The sequence below is a fragment of the Symphalangus syndactylus genome, chromosome 4, assembly GCF_028878055.3.
Source record: "Symphalangus syndactylus isolate Jambi chromosome 4, NHGRI_mSymSyn1-v2.1_pri, whole genome shotgun sequence".
Taxonomy (NCBI): domain Eukaryota; kingdom Metazoa; phylum Chordata; class Mammalia; order Primates; family Hylobatidae; genus Symphalangus; species Symphalangus syndactylus.
This window is the reverse complement of record NC_072426.2, coordinates 158,354,776-158,371,175: the sequence shown is the minus strand read 5'-3', so window position 1 is coordinate 158,371,175 and position 16,400 is coordinate 158,354,776. Positions and strand designations below refer to the sequence as shown.

The 16,400-nt window shown below is 39.5% G+C and overlaps 1 protein-coding gene across 4 annotated transcripts in view; it reads left to right on the top strand.

The window, feature by feature from the left end:
• CFAP97 (cilia and flagella associated protein 97) overlaps window positions 1–16,400 on the top strand; it is a 39,754-nt gene that overhangs the window by 12,529 nt on the left and 10,825 nt on the right. For 2 of the 4 annotated variants that reach the window (XM_063637729.1, XM_063637730.1), the window contains exons 4-5: window positions 682–1,742; window positions 12,968–13,233. In XM_063637729.1, the coding sequence (XP_063493799.1) occupies window positions 682–1,742; window positions 12,968–13,233 (1,327 nt within the window). Of the gene's footprint in view, window positions 1–681; window positions 1,743–12,967; window positions 13,234–16,400 lie in introns of those variants that run through there. The other 2 variants (XM_063637731.1, XM_055276578.2) reach the window with 1 other exon arrangement.

Sequence of the window (16,400 nt, the reverse complement as noted above, 5' to 3'; positions counted from 1 at the left end):
CTTTCTTGTTTTAAACTCTAATTGTACTTAATTTGTATATCTTTGGGGTTTTTGTTTTTGTTTGTTGTTGAGATGGAGTCTCGTTCTGTCGCCAAGCTGGACTGCAGTGGTGTGATGGCGGCTCACTGCAACCTGCACCCCCTGGGTTCAAGCAGTTCTCCTGCTTCAGCTTCCCGAGTAGCTGGGACTACAGGCACGCGCCATCACGCCCAGCTAATTTTTGTATTTTTAGTAGAGATGGGGTTTCATCATGTTGGCCAGGATGGTCTCGATCTCTTGACCTCGTGGTCCGCCCGCCTCGGCCTCCCAAAGTGCTGGGATTACAGGCATGAGCCACCGCGCCCGGCCTTTTTCTTTGTTTTCTTGTACTTAATTTATAGAAGGCAGATTATCCTTAAGGTTCGCTTAGGTAAACATGTTTGTGACATCCCTGACTTGATGATCTGTTATTTTCTTGTGAACTTAACTATGGGACTTTTTTATTTTTCAGATAATTGGTAGAACTTGTTACTCATAGAACCCCATCATCACTTCACTGAGTTACTTTTTTTTGTTGTTGTTTTTATAATGTTTCTTTTTATATATTAAACACACTTGTCATTTTGGGAAAATTAATTATTGTATACAAGTGGAAAGTATTTGGAAATCACTCTTTAGTCTGATGTTTACATTTTTTTTCAGATGTATTTTTGCCATCATGGATCAGTATGCAGATATATTAGAAGGTGAAGTGGACCATTCTTTCTTTGACAGTGACTTTGAAGAAGGAAAGAAATGTGAAACTAACTCAGTTTTTGACAAGCAAAATGAGGACCCAAAGGAAAGAATAGATAAAGATACAAAAAATGTAAACTCGAACACTGGAATGCAAACAACAGAAAATTACCTTACTGAGAAGGGAAATGAAAGAAACGTGAAGTTTCCCCCAGAACACCCTGTAGAGAATGATGTTACACAAACTGTAAGTTCTTTCTCATTGCCAGCCTCTTCAAAATCAAAAAAATTGTACGATGTTACAACAGGACTTAAAATACATGTGTCCATTCCAAATAGAATTCCCAAAATTGTAAAAGAAGGTGAAGATGATTACTACACAGATGGAGAGGAAAGCAGTGATGATGGGAAGAAATACCAGGCAAAGTCCAAGTCCGCTAAACCATCTACTAACGTTAAAAAAAGCATAAGGAAAAAGTATTGCAAAGTTAGCTCCTCTTCCTCCTCCTCTTTATCTTCCTCACCTTCAGGTTCAGGTACAGATCGTTTAGATGCAGGGTCTGATAGCCATCTACCTGATTCGTCTCCATCATCCAAGAAACATGTATCTGGTATAACCCTCCTGTCACCAAAACAGAAGTATAAATCAGGAATAAAATCGACAGAAACCCAGCCTTCAAGTACTACACCAAAATGTGGCCACTACCCTGAGGAGTCTGAAGATACTGTGACCGACGTAAGTCCCTTATCAACTCCAGACATTAGCCCTCTTCAGTCTTTTGAACTGGGCATAGCAAATGATCAAAAAGTGAAAGTTAAAAAGCAAGAAAATGTAAGCCAAGAAATATATGAAGATGTTGAGGATTTGAAAAATGATTCAAAATATTTGAAAGCAGCCAAAAAAGGGAAAGAAAAACAGGAGCCTGATCCCTCCTCAAAGGTGTCTTCAGTGTTAGACTCCAGTTTAGACCACAGACATAAACAGAAAGTCTTACATGACACAATGGATCTGAATCATCTCTTGAAAGGTAATTTTCTTCTTAAAATATGTGTATTTAAATATTATATATTGAGCATAAATATTAAATGCTATGAATTTGCATTGATCTAGTAGATATTTTTTATTGTTGGGAATGATTGATATTATTAGTAATTTCACCAAATACTCTATTTTACCATAAAAATATCTAGAATATCATTTGTATTATTTTGTGTAGTAATTTGTATTTGTATAATACAAATTTTATTTTAGTGCCTTACAAACTCAGAATGCCTAGAGGAAACAGATGGATAAGATAAATGAGAGAAGGGGAGCCAGATGTTTTTCCACTTTTGATAGAGACACGGGCATATTTCACTTTCTTCTTTAAGAAAGGCAGCAGCGCTCAGGTTAACACCCTCATATCAGGGACAGTGGCAAGAATGCTGGCAAATGAGAGAACTCAGAGTAAACTAAAGAGGACTCTTCAGACTTTTAAGTTAAAGGCTAAAGAGCATTACTTAAAAATAATTACCAAATTGATGAAAAACATTGTTGCTTTAAGATATAAGATATTTTTGAATTAGAATAGTCTTTTTGCTTTGTTTCTTATCAATTTATTATTATTTATATTTAGTTTGAAAGTAACAATTTTCCGGTTCAAATAAAAGCAACTTCAAAGTTTATCTTTGGATTAGTTAATAGAACTAATAATACTGGGTAGGTTTTAGGTCAGTTGATGATAAAGTTTTTAAATTGTAAATAGAATTCTCTGTCTTCCTTTGTTTGAAATGTTAAAGTCTTTAGCTAGATGAATTGCATAAGGTAGCAATGTAAGGGCATAAATACCTTGTTAGTAGAACATGGTCAAATTGACAGTGTATTTAGAAGCAGTTCACACTTGATGTTGCCGCTGTTGTAGGTTTGGTTTTTAGTTTTTGAGACAAGGTCTTTCTCTGTCATCCAGGCTGGAGTGAAGTGGCATGACCACAGCTCACTGCAGCCTTGACCTCCTGGACTTAAGTAATCCTCCTGCCTCAGCCTCCTGAATACCTAGGACCACAGTCATGCCCCACCACACCTGGCTAATATTTTTTATTTTTATAGAGATGAGGTTTCACTATGTTGCACGGGCTGCCTCGAACTCCTGGCCTCAAGCAAACCTCCTACCTCCGCCTCCCAAAGGGCTGGGATTACGGGTGCACGCCACTGGATCTGGCCCTTTTGTAGGTATTTTTTCCCCCTTTCTCTGATTGTACCTACTGATTTTTCTCCCTTTCTCTGATTGTACCTATTGATTGTTTAGAGTCTCTGAAAAAATCACACTCCTAGTAGCTAAGCCTCCACCCCATAAATCTTTCCTAATAAATGCTCATTCAGCCTCTTAGAACTTTCAGCATTAAAGAGTTTTCTATTCATGTCCTCAATTCTTCCCAGAAGAACTAAAGTGATCTTTTACAAAGTAAAAAAAAAGTAAATCCATCCTATTAGTTTCCACTCTTCAGTGACTTATATTAAAGTAATACCTGGCCAGGAGCAGTGGCTCACACCAGTAATCCCAGCACCTTTGGAGGCCGAGGTGGGCAGATCGCTTGAGGTCAGGAGTTTGAGAGCAGCGTGGCCAACATGGCAAAACCCCGTCTCTACAAATAATACAAAAAATTAGCTGAGTGTGGTGGCACACGCCTGTATTCTCAGGTACTTGGGAGGCTGAGGCATGAGAATTGCTTGAGCCTGGGAGGCGGAGGTTGCAGTGAGCTGAGATTGCGCCAGTGCACTCCAGCCTGGGGGACAGAGCGAGACTCCGTCTCAAAAAAAAAAAAAAAAAATTGTTCTTATAAAACTAGGTTAAAAATGGATTGAAAAGAGAAATGTTCTAGAAGATAAATTAAAATGTTTAATATGTCTAGTGGGCTTTATTTTTTAAATATGGGCTTGTTTGACTAAATCATAATTTTTATTTTTAAGGGGATACTTCCATTTTTTGTAATTTTATAAGTACTATTTGATCCCACAAATTATAAACCCCACTGTATCCTAGGAAAGAGGATTAAAAAACGAGTATACGGCCGGGTGTGGTGGCTCACGCCTGTAATCCCAGCACTTTGGGAGGCCGGGGCGGGCGGATCACGAGGTCAGGAGATCGAGACCATCCTGGCTAATACAGTGAAATCCCGTCTCTACTAAAAATGCAAAAAAATTAGCCGGGCATGGTGGCGGGCGCCTGTAGTCCCAGCTACTTGGGAGGCTGAGGCAGGAGAATGGCGTGAACCCGGGAGGCGGAGGTTGCAGTGAGCCTAGATCGCACCACTGCACTCCAGCCCCGGTGACAGAGCGAGACTCCGTCTCAAAAAAAAAAAAACAAAAAACGAGCATACAAAAGGAACGTATTGTTTCAGCCGATAAAAAGCTTCTTACAGGAAGAAAACACTCGATTCGTAGAATTGTCAAGTTTTTAAAAACCATCTAATAGAAAATAGTCTGATTTCTGGGCTTTTTGTTAAGGGTCATCAGTGATTATCCAGGATTTTGAATACAAGAAAGGAATTCCGAATGAAACAATGTTTCTCATATAACAGGTCGCCCAAAGATACAATAGACTTCAGAGTTGATTGAGTGGCTCAAAACCTCATCAGGAACCTACTTTCTAGCACTGTGTTCCTCCAGCCCTCGTGTTGGCTTCATTCTTAGGCTGCTAGGAGATGTCTGCAGCCGTTTTCAGTGTTTACCTTCAGACACTACAGTGTCCAGAGGAAGAGACAGTGTCTCTTCTCTGACTCTTGGAATGGAGGAAACTTCTTAAAGAAATTTGGCCCAGTCAACTTCCACTTAGGTCTCCTTGACCAAAACTGGTTACACTCCCATTTCCAAACCAGTCGTTGGTAGGGGAAATGGGATTATCCTGGGCCAGGCAGGCTCACCCTGGAAGTCAGGGATCTGTGAAGTAGGAGGAAAATAGATGTACAGTAATTGAGCAGCCAACTTTGTCCAACAGAGCTTCTCAAACCTCAGTATGCATACAGTTAACCCAGGGATACTGTTAAAATGCAGATTCGGGTTCAGTAAAACTAAGGTAAGAGCTAAATTGGCATTTCTAACCAGCCCCTACTGGTGATACCCGTGCTGCAGATCTAGGGACCATAGTCTGAATATCAAGATACTGAGTAAACTATTTGGTTCCATTGAAAATAAAGCATTCTTCACTCTTCCTATCTAACCCATTTCTGAAACTTAATTGGATATAGAGAACCTATATATTTTTAACTTTTAAATAAGAAAAATAATCCTACCCCAAACTCCTGAACAGTTCCCCAATTATAATTAAATTGAAATACTGTTGAAAAACATTTAACACAGATGCTGAGCTAAAATGTAGAAGGGAAGCTTTATTCATAGTACTGCATAGTAAGGAACCCCTGATAGAGATTTGCCAGTAGGTGGCGCTCAGGGCTTTTTAAGGCACAGGAACAAACATGGCATTTTGCCAGTTGGTACATCTGTTATTGGAGTCCATAATATAACAATCCACCAAGGATTCTTCATAATAATAAAGCATTTTAAACACTAATTATGACAGTCTATTATATAAGGTATTGCAATCATTTTTCAAAATTATCATTCATGCTCGATTTACACAGTGAAGCATTTCAGATCCAAAATTATTTTCCTATGTTTTCTTTATTTTCCACCGTATAACTGCAACTGTGGTCATGGTAGGTGGATATGAATGCAGAGCCAGGCTTGTGCCTTTTCTGCATTCATCTCTCAATACACTTTATCACTTCTAACTTCTAAATAAGCTTTTCTAGGCTGCTTTGGCTTACCTAATTTCTTCACTGCCTTTTCCACTTCCTGGAACATAAATCCACTTAGTGTGGGGAGGATGATGATGAAGACGACAGGTGAGCCCATCAGAGCACGGCTGAGGCAGGAATGCAGCATACTGTCTGCATCCTTTCAGTTTAAACATTTCACAGACTTCAGTACAGAGGTTCGGTAAACCAGTTTACTGCTTAAGGTAGTGAATACTGAGTAAAAAATTTTGCAAGTTAACAGCCATATTAGGTGAGAGTTCAGATAATGAGGGATACCTGTATAGCCAACCACATCAACATTTATTGGTTTAAAAGAACTTTTTTTTTTTTTTGAGACGGAGTCTCGCTCTGTCACCCAGGCTGGAGTGCAGTGGCGCAATCTCGGCTCACTGCAGCCTCCACCTCCCAGGTTCAAGTGATTCTCCTGCCTCAGCCTCCCGAGGAGCTGGGATTACAGGCGGGCACCACCATGCCCAGCTAATTTTTGTATTTTTAGTAGAGATAGGGTTTCGCCTTGTTGGCCAGGCTGGTCGTGAACTCCTGACCTCAGGTGATCCGCCCGTCTCAGCCTCCCAAAGTGTTCGGATTACAGGCATGAGCCACCACGCCCAGCCCTTTTGTTGTTTATGAAATAGAAATTTGAACTATAAAATATTAAGCCTATTAAACAGAGATTAATAAAAGAATGTAAAATTGAATCTACCACTATAGGGCATGGAATGACGAAACAGTGTTGAACCAAGGTAAAGACAGTTTTGAAAGTGGAATAAAATTTAGGCTTCTGGGTGTTAGCGACATGATCACAAACAAGCCAGCAACTGTTCTGAGCTTCAGGCACTCTATTTGTAGGAGGAGATTGTTGATGTAGGTTGCTAGGGTCCATTCTAACTTCAGAGTTCTTCGGGTTCTATGAGAAATGGTGGAAGAAGGGAAGATCATTGCAGACTGGCAGTATTAGATACAGGACTTTGAAGTGGATCTTGAAAGATGAGTCGAATTTCTGAATATTCAACCTCTTTTAGCTCAAGGGTGGCTGACTTGGGGAATTTTCCACCTCCATCCAAAGCTGCCTTTGCTATGTAAATGTCAAAAAATGGTTGGAATTAGATGCTTGATCTTGAGCTGTAAATCCCTGAATAGGCAGAGAGGGCATTAAAAAAATGGAGTAGTAAACAGAAGTTTAGACCTCAAGTTATGGTATGAATCTCACCTATTTGGAGAGCATTGAAGACGTTGACCACACTAGATTTAAAGATATGTTTCATATTTTGTATAGGTAAAATTAGGTCACTTTAAAAAGAATCTGAAACAGCAAAAATTTAAAACATTTTAGAAATACATGGCCTCAAAATCTACTATATAGACTATGAAATAATCACTACAGGATGTATTTTGAGAAGAAAAATAAATATAAGAAATGGGATTAAAAAAGCATTGATGAGCAAAGAAACTGGTTAAATTTTTTGCTAAAATGATACCAGCGTGTGAGAGATTGAAGTAAAGTGCCTTGTTCAAGGGAAGAGACAGACCCTGTTACGCTCCATAAGAAAGGAGATGCCCATACTGAGATTAGCTACCAGCACGTCCTGCCTGGCAGCACATTTTATCCTTTCTTCCTGGCAAACTGCAGGAAATCTCAATACCCTCAACACTACCAAGTATTGCCAAGCATTTAAGAAAAGCAAAAACCAACAGAGAGGCACCAGACTCATAGCTGAAGAATGTAATACTTCAAACTCTTAAAAGAGCAAGCTTGATGATTTTAGGATCTTTGAGGACAAAACTGTTCACTAAGACTATGCCAGCCGGGGGCAGTGGCTCACACCTGTAATCCCAGCACTTTGGGAGGCCGAAGCGGGCGGATCACCTGAGGTCGGGAGTTCCAGACCAGCCTGACCAACATGGAGAAACCCCGTCTCTACTAAAAATACAAAATTAGCCGGGCGTGGTGGCACATGCCTGTAATCCCAGCTACTTGGGAGGCTGAGGCAGGAGAATTGCTTGAACCTGGGAAGCGGAGGTTGCAGTGAGCCGAGATCGCGCCATTGCATTCCAGCCTGGGCAACAAGAGCAAAACTCCGTCTCAAAAAAAAAAAAAAAAAAAAAAAAGTATGATTATGCCTTGATTTGCTTTTTATTTAATTAATTAATTTATTTTTATTTTTATTTTTTTGAGACGGAGTCTCGCTCTTTTGCCCAGGCTGGAGTGCAGTAATGCAACCTCCACCTCCCGGGTTCAAGCGATTCTCATGCCTCAGCCTCCCCAGTAGCTGGGATTACAGGTGTGTGCCACCATGCCTGGCTAATTTTTGTATTTTTAGAGTATTTTGTCTGCAGACAAAAGTCTGCAGAGACAAGGTTTTAAGCCAGGCATTAAACGACTTGCAAAACAAACTCTGCCACTCGCTGACTTTTTAAAATAAAAATGTTATGTTCACATATAATTGGTTTATTATTTTTAGAGGATTAATATCTTTAAAACACTTAATTTCTAGCATGGTAACTATTGGTAGAGGTAACCCACATACACATTCTTTGGGGTCCTCAGTCTTTAGGGGGGGGTGTTAAGGGGTCCTGAGGTCTAGGAGAATGGAACTAGAATAGGTGATTAGACTATTCATAATGCTACAAACTTTTGGAGAAAATCTTAGAGAAAAAAATTTTAGTCAATCTCCCAAAATAGAAAAGAATGAGAAAAAACAGTAGCAAAACTTCGGTTAAAGATTACAGAAAAAAAGTACAAACAATGCAAGTGGGTGGTTGGGTGGTTTTAACTTATCAGAAGATACTATCAGAGCACATTAAAAAGAAAACCAGAAGTATTACTTAGCTTTAAAAATGAAGGGAATTCTGACATCATGCTACGTGGGTGAACCTTGAGGACATTATGCCAAGTGAAATGAGGCAGTCTCAAAAAGACAAATAAGTGCTGTATGATTATATGAGATGCTTGGAGTAGTCGAAATTATAGAGACAAAGCTTCCAGAGGCGAAGGGAAGGGAGCAATGGGGAGTCAGAGTTTAATGGATACAGAATTTGTTTTACACAATGGAAGGAGTTTTGGAAATGGGTGGTGGTGATGGTTACACAACATGAATGTATTCAGTACCACTGAACCGTATACTTAAAAATGGTTAACATGGTAAATTTTGTGTTCTGCGTATTTTGCCACAATAAAAAAATAAAACACTAGCCCTGTCTGATAGGGTTTCTGTTATGCTAAATATGAGTGCTCAGTATATGCCAACAGAATTGGGAAAAAAGTAAACAAAATTCAGCCTAAAAAGATATTTAAAATAATATAGGAAGAATGAAAATAAGGGCTAGAAAAATATATGTCAATATCTCCTTTAACAAGGAGAAAGTAAAACTTATCAATCCTATTAATATACAAAACAGAACTCAAGATGTGAACATCACTAGAAGAAATAGAGAAGGATGTTTTACATTAGTAAATGGGTCAGATACACCAAAAAGATAAAATTCATTGATTTGAAATGTATGATAAAGGCAAAACAGAACTGGAAAATAACACTTGGGAAGTCACATCACCATGGAAGCATTGATAATCAATTTAAACCAAATAACAACAAAAACTAGCATCTGCTTGTGGGATGCTCTTGGTCACAGGTATTTTGTCACACAATGATTTTTTTAAAGTGATGAACTAATCAGTTACTACTGCATGACAGATTACCCCAACACTTAGGGAATAAAGAGACCCAAATGTAGAGGTGACTCAGTGGCCAGGACTACAGTCAACCCAGTGCTGTGTACTCACATCAGGTGCCTGGGCTTGGTACAGCCTGAAGGCCAAAACCCAAGGGCCCATGTAGGGTTCTCCACGTGGCCTGGCTTCCTCACATCTCAGCCTTAGAGTAGTTGGACTTCTTACATGGTGGCTTAGGATTCTAAGCACGTGTGTTCCAGGAAACGAGGCAGAAACCTCATTGCCTTTTATGACCTAGCCTCAGAAGTCACATAGCATCATGTCTTTCATGCTCTATTGGTTGAAATGGTCATAAACCCTCCCAGATTTAACACAAAAGGGCATAAAGCCCTACTTCTTAATGGGAGGAGTGTCAAATAATGTAAATTATAATAATCTTTAAAGATTTTATATCTTAAAGTCTCTTCAGTCCAACTCTGGCCACAGATTTATTAACATTCTTCCCATATGCAAGAATGCATTCGCCCTTTCCACAGATGCCCCTAACTTGAGATCCAGGATATCAATCAGGTCCAGCTGCAGCTGAGATTCCTCAGGTGTTGGTTTCCCAGCCATGGCTCTTTGAGTACTTTGAGAATCTCCTGGGAAAGACTAGGGATGAGGAGCAGTTTTACTTTTAAACCCCGTAAGTCTTGGCTCTTTTATATTCTTTCTAAATTTTGCTTGAAAACTGGCCAGTTCTTTTTATTATTTTTTTAGTTCACCTCTCTTTGTCAGTTCTTATTGTGGGGAAAATAAACCACTGGTACTTTAAGCATTCTGCTTGGAGGTCTGCTAGGCCAGATCTACCAATGCAGTTGTTAGTTTTTCCATTTCCTTTAACACCACAAGCACAGTGTTGCTAAGTATTTTGCCATTTCATCCTCTCAGACTTCATCAACAGCCTTCTCTAGGCCCTTGCAGCTCTGCTGGCCACCAGGTCCCAAAGCTGGTCCACCTGTGCTAAGTTTGTTCCAGGATCACCTCATTTCCTGTGCTATGGTTAGGCACTTTGATCCTGGTCTTTGAGTCTTTGCAGGTTGCTGCTTCACACAACTAAGTTTTGTGGTGATGTGTTAGCAGAGCATAGTAACTAATATAAAATAGAGAACATTTCCATCATCCTAGAAAATTTGCTTCATGCTGCCCTTTGATCAAAACCCACCCTTCAGCCTGGTGCAGTGGCTCATGTCTGTAATCCCAGCACTTTGGGAGGCCGAGGCGGGTGGATCACCTGAGGTCAGGGGTTCAAGACCTGGCCAACATGATGAAGCCCCCATCTCTACTAAAAATACAAAAATTAGCTGGGCGTGGTGGTGGGAGCCTGTAATGCCAGCTACTCAGAAGGCTGAGGCAGGAGAATTGCTTGAACTGGGGAGGCAGAGGTTGCAGTGAACCAAGATCACGCCATTGCACTCCAGGCTGGGCGACAGAGCAAGACCCTGTCTCAAAAAAAAAAAAAAAAAAAAGACAAAAACCATTAGGGGAAAATAGCTTACTATTAATTTCCTTTAGAATTGGATTTTAAAGGGCTTATAGATAATCTAGAAGCCTTGTTCTACAAAGTGCATATTTCTTGGAGGCAAGATAATTTAACATGTTTTATGCATCTAAATCTGTTTCTCTAAATGTGTTCTCATTCAGGTTTTGTTACTAACTTGGCATAGTTTTCAGCAAATTACCAATCATTAATTTATTCATTTTCCTACCAGGAAGCCACTGTTAATTATTTTTTAAAATTTTCTGTAACCTTTAACAGTCTTTGGTTTAAATGTAGGGAAGTAGAGTTACAATTTTTGTGACCTTGCCCAAGTGATGTAACTTTTCTATACCATACTTATTTTATTTATTTTTTATTTATTTATTCTGTTTTATTTTTGAGATGGAGTCTCGCTCTGTCGCCCAGGCTGGAGTGTACTGGCACGATCTCAGCTCACTGCAACCTCCACCTGCTGGGTTCAAGTGATTCTCCTGCCTCAGCCTCCTGAGTAGCTGGAATTACAGGTGTGTGCCACCATGCCCAGCTAATTTTTGTATTTTTAGTAGAGACGGGGTTTTGCCATGTTGGCCAGGCTGGTCTTGAACTCCTGACCTCAGGTGATCCGCCCATCCCTGCCTTCCAGAGTGCTGGGATTACAGGTGTGAGTCACCGTGCCTGGCCCATACTTATTTTTAAATAGGGGCTTAAAAATGTCCCAGCATAAAATGCTAAACATGTTTAAAAAATTAACATAAGGATAGTCAAACAAAAACAAATAATGGTTACTTGTTAAAATATTGTTAAAAAAACAAATCAAATGTGCCTGTCTGTTAATCTGATATCGTGTATTCCTTTTTTTCTTTTTTGGAGACAGAGTCTCACTCTGTCGCTCAGCCTGGAGTGCAGTGGCGCAATCGCGGCTCACTGCAACCTCTGCCTCCTGGGTTTAAGCAATTCCCCTGCCTCAGCCTCCTGAGTAGCTGAGACTACAGGTGCACACTGCCAAGCCAGGCCAATTTTTTGTATTTTAGTAGAGATAGGGTTTCACCATGTTGCCCAGGCTGATCTCAAACTCCTGACCCCAGGCAATCCACCTGCCTCAGCCTTCCAAAGTGCTGGGATTACAGGCTGAGCCACCGCACCTGGCCTCAGTGTGTCCCTTTTTAGTACATATTTACACCACGCCTGGCCTCAGTGTGTCCCTTTTTAGTACATACTTAACCTGAAACATTCAGCAAGTTTAATACTTTTGGATGTTTTCTATAAATGTTTAGTAATAATTGCACTTATTGATAATTATAATATGGAAATTTAAGAAATAAGCATGTTGATAAAAATTATAGTATGCAAAATATTGTCGCTAGTTAAAAACACCTTTATGTTTAATCAGGAATGAAATGTTTGACTTTTATAGTAGACGTATTTGTTTTAATGGCAACATTAAGATTTATAAATCCAGCATATTTTCTGGTTGAGAGTTTTGGAATATTTGGAGTTACTTTTTGCCATTGTTTCCCTCAGTCATTGCTGAGGACATTTTTTTTGAAGTACGCCCTCCAACTAAGAAAAGCTGTACCTAAATTAAGTATTGTATTAGTGCCCTCAACTCAGAGGTTTCTAACATTTCCAGCTATTAAACTGCAGTAGGGAAGGATAAAATTGAGATAACAAAGGCATCGTCTGTAAATTATACTTGCCTAAAAACCAGTACTATATACATTTTTAAAGATACTTTCATTGTTTCGTGTGTAGCTTTTATGCCCAAGGAACCCGGTGAGCATAAAATACTAAGCTACGTCCAATTTTTTTCTACAAAGTTATAATCTAGATGTCATTAGTATTATTTCATACATACTTTTTCTTGAGTTAATACATATTTTTAAGGGTTAAAGCATGTACCACCGGGCCGGGCACAGTGGCTCACGCCTGCAATCCCAGCACTTTGGGAGGCCAAGGTGGGTGGATCACCTGAGGTCAAGAGTTCAAGACCAGCCTGGGCAACATGGTGAAACCCCGTCCATACTAAAAGTACAAAAATTAGCCAGGCATGGTGGTGGATGCCTGTAATCTCAGCTAGTCTGGAGGCTGAGGCAGGAGAATCGCTTGAACCCAGGAGGCAGAGGTTGCAGTGAGCTGAGATTGTGCCATTGCACTCCAGTCTGGGTAACAAGAGTGAAACTCCATCTCAAAAGAGAAGAAAAGAAACAAAAGCTTGTACCACATACTTACTTTGTTTGGCCATTTTCTCTTTTTTTTGTTCTTTTCTGTAGCTTTTCTGCAATTAGATAAAAAAGGACTACAAAAACATCACTTTGATCAGCCTTCAGTAGCACCCGGGAAAAACTACTCTTTCACAAGAGAAGAGGTGAGACAGATCGATCGGGAAAATCAGAGGCTTTTGAAAGAACTGTCAAGACAGGCAGAAAAGCCAGGAAGCAAAAGTACAATTCCTAGATCGGCTGATCATCCCCCAAAGTTATATCACAGTGCTGTCAACAGACAGAAGGAACAGCAAAGGATTGAGAGAGAAAACTTGGTAAGTAACTGAAATAGTCATCAAAGAAAATGTGTTTGCACTGATTTGTACATCCAGCTTATAGGAAACCTAAATACAGCCAAATATTCAAACTTCATTACATAAAAGCAGGTACGGTATGTGTGGTATGAAACATATGATGTGCTGTAAGTCTGGAGGATACAATATGTATTTTTATCCAAGAAATTGTATATTAAGAGACCACTGGCCAGATGCAGTGGGTCACGCCTATAATGCTAGCACTCTGGGAGGCTGAGGTGGGCAGCTCGCTTGAGGCAAGGAGTTTGAGACCAGATTGCACAATCTGGCAAAACCCCAGCTCTGCCAAAAATGTAGAAATTAACTGGGCATGGTGGCACACACCCATGGTCCCAGATACTTGGGAGGCTGAGGTGGGAGGAGCATCTGAACCCAGGAGGCGGAGGTTACAGGGAGCCGAGATTCTACCACTGGACTCCAGCCTGGGCAACAGAGCCAGACTCCATCTCAAAAAAAGAAAAAAAAAGAGAGAGAGAGAGAAGGAGACCATTAAAGGAAAATATTGAAAGCTCCATTATTTATTTGCCTAGACCAGTTAAATCACTACAGTAGAACAGGAAATGGTATCCAAGGGTCAGATACAGTGTTTCTTCTGTGAAGTATTCAGTCACTAGTGAAATCTCTTTTACTTTATTGTGTCCTGGAAAGCTAAAATAAATTGTACATCACTTATTTTAAAGGATCAGTATATCTCAAATAGGCCAAATTGCTAGTCTGCTACTTAAATGTATGAAACATTGATTGTTACAAATCATATCGTTTGATATTCTAAGAAAATAAATATGGGAACTGTTGAAAATCTTCACATTTAAAACTATTATAGCATATTTTCTTCATAAGATTTAGTTCATAATAATTGCTGATATTTACTGAGCTTTTACTAAACACTAGGCATTGTTCTGGGTATCTTCCAAATATTAACTTATTGAATCCTGACAACAATTCTCTGAAGTAGATAACTATTTTTATCCACATCTTATGATGAAAAAACTGAGGGTTAGACAGGTTAAATATTTAGCACAGAGCTGCTAAGTATGCTGCTGAGCCAAGATTTTAAACCTGGGTAGTCTCTTAAACTAGAATTAGACCCTTAATGAACACGTAAACTCAGAGCTAAAATAATTTAGAAAGCTATTAAAATTATTAAGACCATTTTCAAAATTAACCCTCATGTGTCATTACCAGTGTTTTCCTATGTAACCATATACTTACCTAAACTTGTAACAACTCTCTTGTACATTTCTTTATTACCATACTAACCCCAAGAGTTGGGATGCTAAGATTACTATTTATAAAAAATAGTAGTCTTGAACCCTTCAAGAAGATTACCCTGCATGTGGCAAGGAACAGATAACTAAGCTAGGTGAAATGAAGTTGGTGGGAACTGAGATAGATGATAGCTTTCCACACATCACCTTCGCGGTATTCAAGATTCGTTCATGTTTCATAGAAATTTGAAATTCCTGTATGTCACAAACATTTGGGATTACTTCCTTTGTTTTCACTCTCGCACCTGGCTCTGGGCCGATCTCATTTAATAAGCAGTTACATTGTGCATACTGTTTTACAAGCGTTAGGCCTTAAATCCTGATAGCAATCTTAGTTACTGTAGTTATAGAAGAGTAAAAGAGACACTGAGTGGGCACAGGGACTTATTCAGGTTCACACAGCTAGCAGGTGTCAGAGCCCAGGTGCAAATCCAGGTTGCCTAGCTTTGGAGTTACCTTTTTTTTTAACCAGTTTTATTGAGATACAATTCACATACCATTACCCATTTAACGTGTACACATTCAGTGGTTTTTGGTATATTATTAAGTTGTAGTAATGTATATATAACTTAAAATTTGCCATTTTAACAATTTTTAAGTCTAATTCAGTGGCATTAAGCATATCCACAGTGTTGTGCAACTGTCACTACCATCTATTTCTAAAACGTTTTCATTACTTCATACAGATGCTGTGCTTATTAAACAACTCTCCTTTCCCCACCCCCTTATCCTCTAAGGGCATCTAGTCTGCTTTCTGTCTCTATGAATTTGGCTATTCTAAATATTTCATGAGTAGAACCGTACAATATTTGTCCTCTTGTGTCTGGTTTATTTCACTTAAAATGTTTTCACGTTTCATCTATGCTGTAGCATATATCAGAACCTAATTCCTTTTTATGGCTGAATACTATTCCATTGTAGGTGTAGCCCTAAGCTATAGTGAATAATACTGAAGTGAATATTGGCAACTAACTATCTGTTCATGTCCCTGCTTTTAGTTCCTTAGGGCCACATAGAGTAGAATTCCTGGGTCATATGGTAATTTTGTGTTTAGCTTTTTAAGGAACCTGGGTTTACTTTTTTTTTTTTTTTTTTAAGAGACAGAGTCTGGCTCATCACCAGGCTGGAGTGCAGTCACGTGATCTCGGCTCACTGCAACCTCTGCCTCCCAGGTTCAAGCGATTCTCCTGCTTCAGCCTCCTGAGTAGCTGGGACTGCAGGTGCCTGCTACCATGCCCAGCTAATTTTTTGTATTTTTAGTAGAGACAGTGTTTCACCATGTTAGCCAGGATGGTCTCGATCTCCTGACCACATGATCCTCCCTCCTCTGCCTCCCAAAGTGCTGGGATTACAGTCATGAGCCACTGCACCCGTTGACTTTGATTATTTTTCTATTTAAAAAATCCTATTAGTCCAGGCCTGGTGACTCATGCCTGTAATATAAATATAATTATTTATATTGGAGCCTGTTTGACAGTCTTAAATACTACCTTCCTGACCAGAAGTATGGTCTTAACCATACTGCAAGCCTTCTCGTACTCAACCTTAAAAAGAGCCACATTCACTCTTTGAGTGTAAGCCAATACTTTTTTTTTTTTTTTTGTAGAGATGGGATCTCACTTTGTTGCCCAGGCTGGTCTCAGACTCCTGACCTCAGGCAATCCTTCTGCCTTAGCCTCCTAAAGTGCTGGGATTACAGGTGTGAGCCACTGCACCCAGGCTGATAGACTTTTTAATCTGTTTGCTAGACTGTTAATATTCAAAATACACATGTATGTGTTCAGCACACACAGACACACTTTTGTAGTTATTTCTGTGTCAGATATACTGCAAAACAGAATTCATTCCTTTATATTTTTG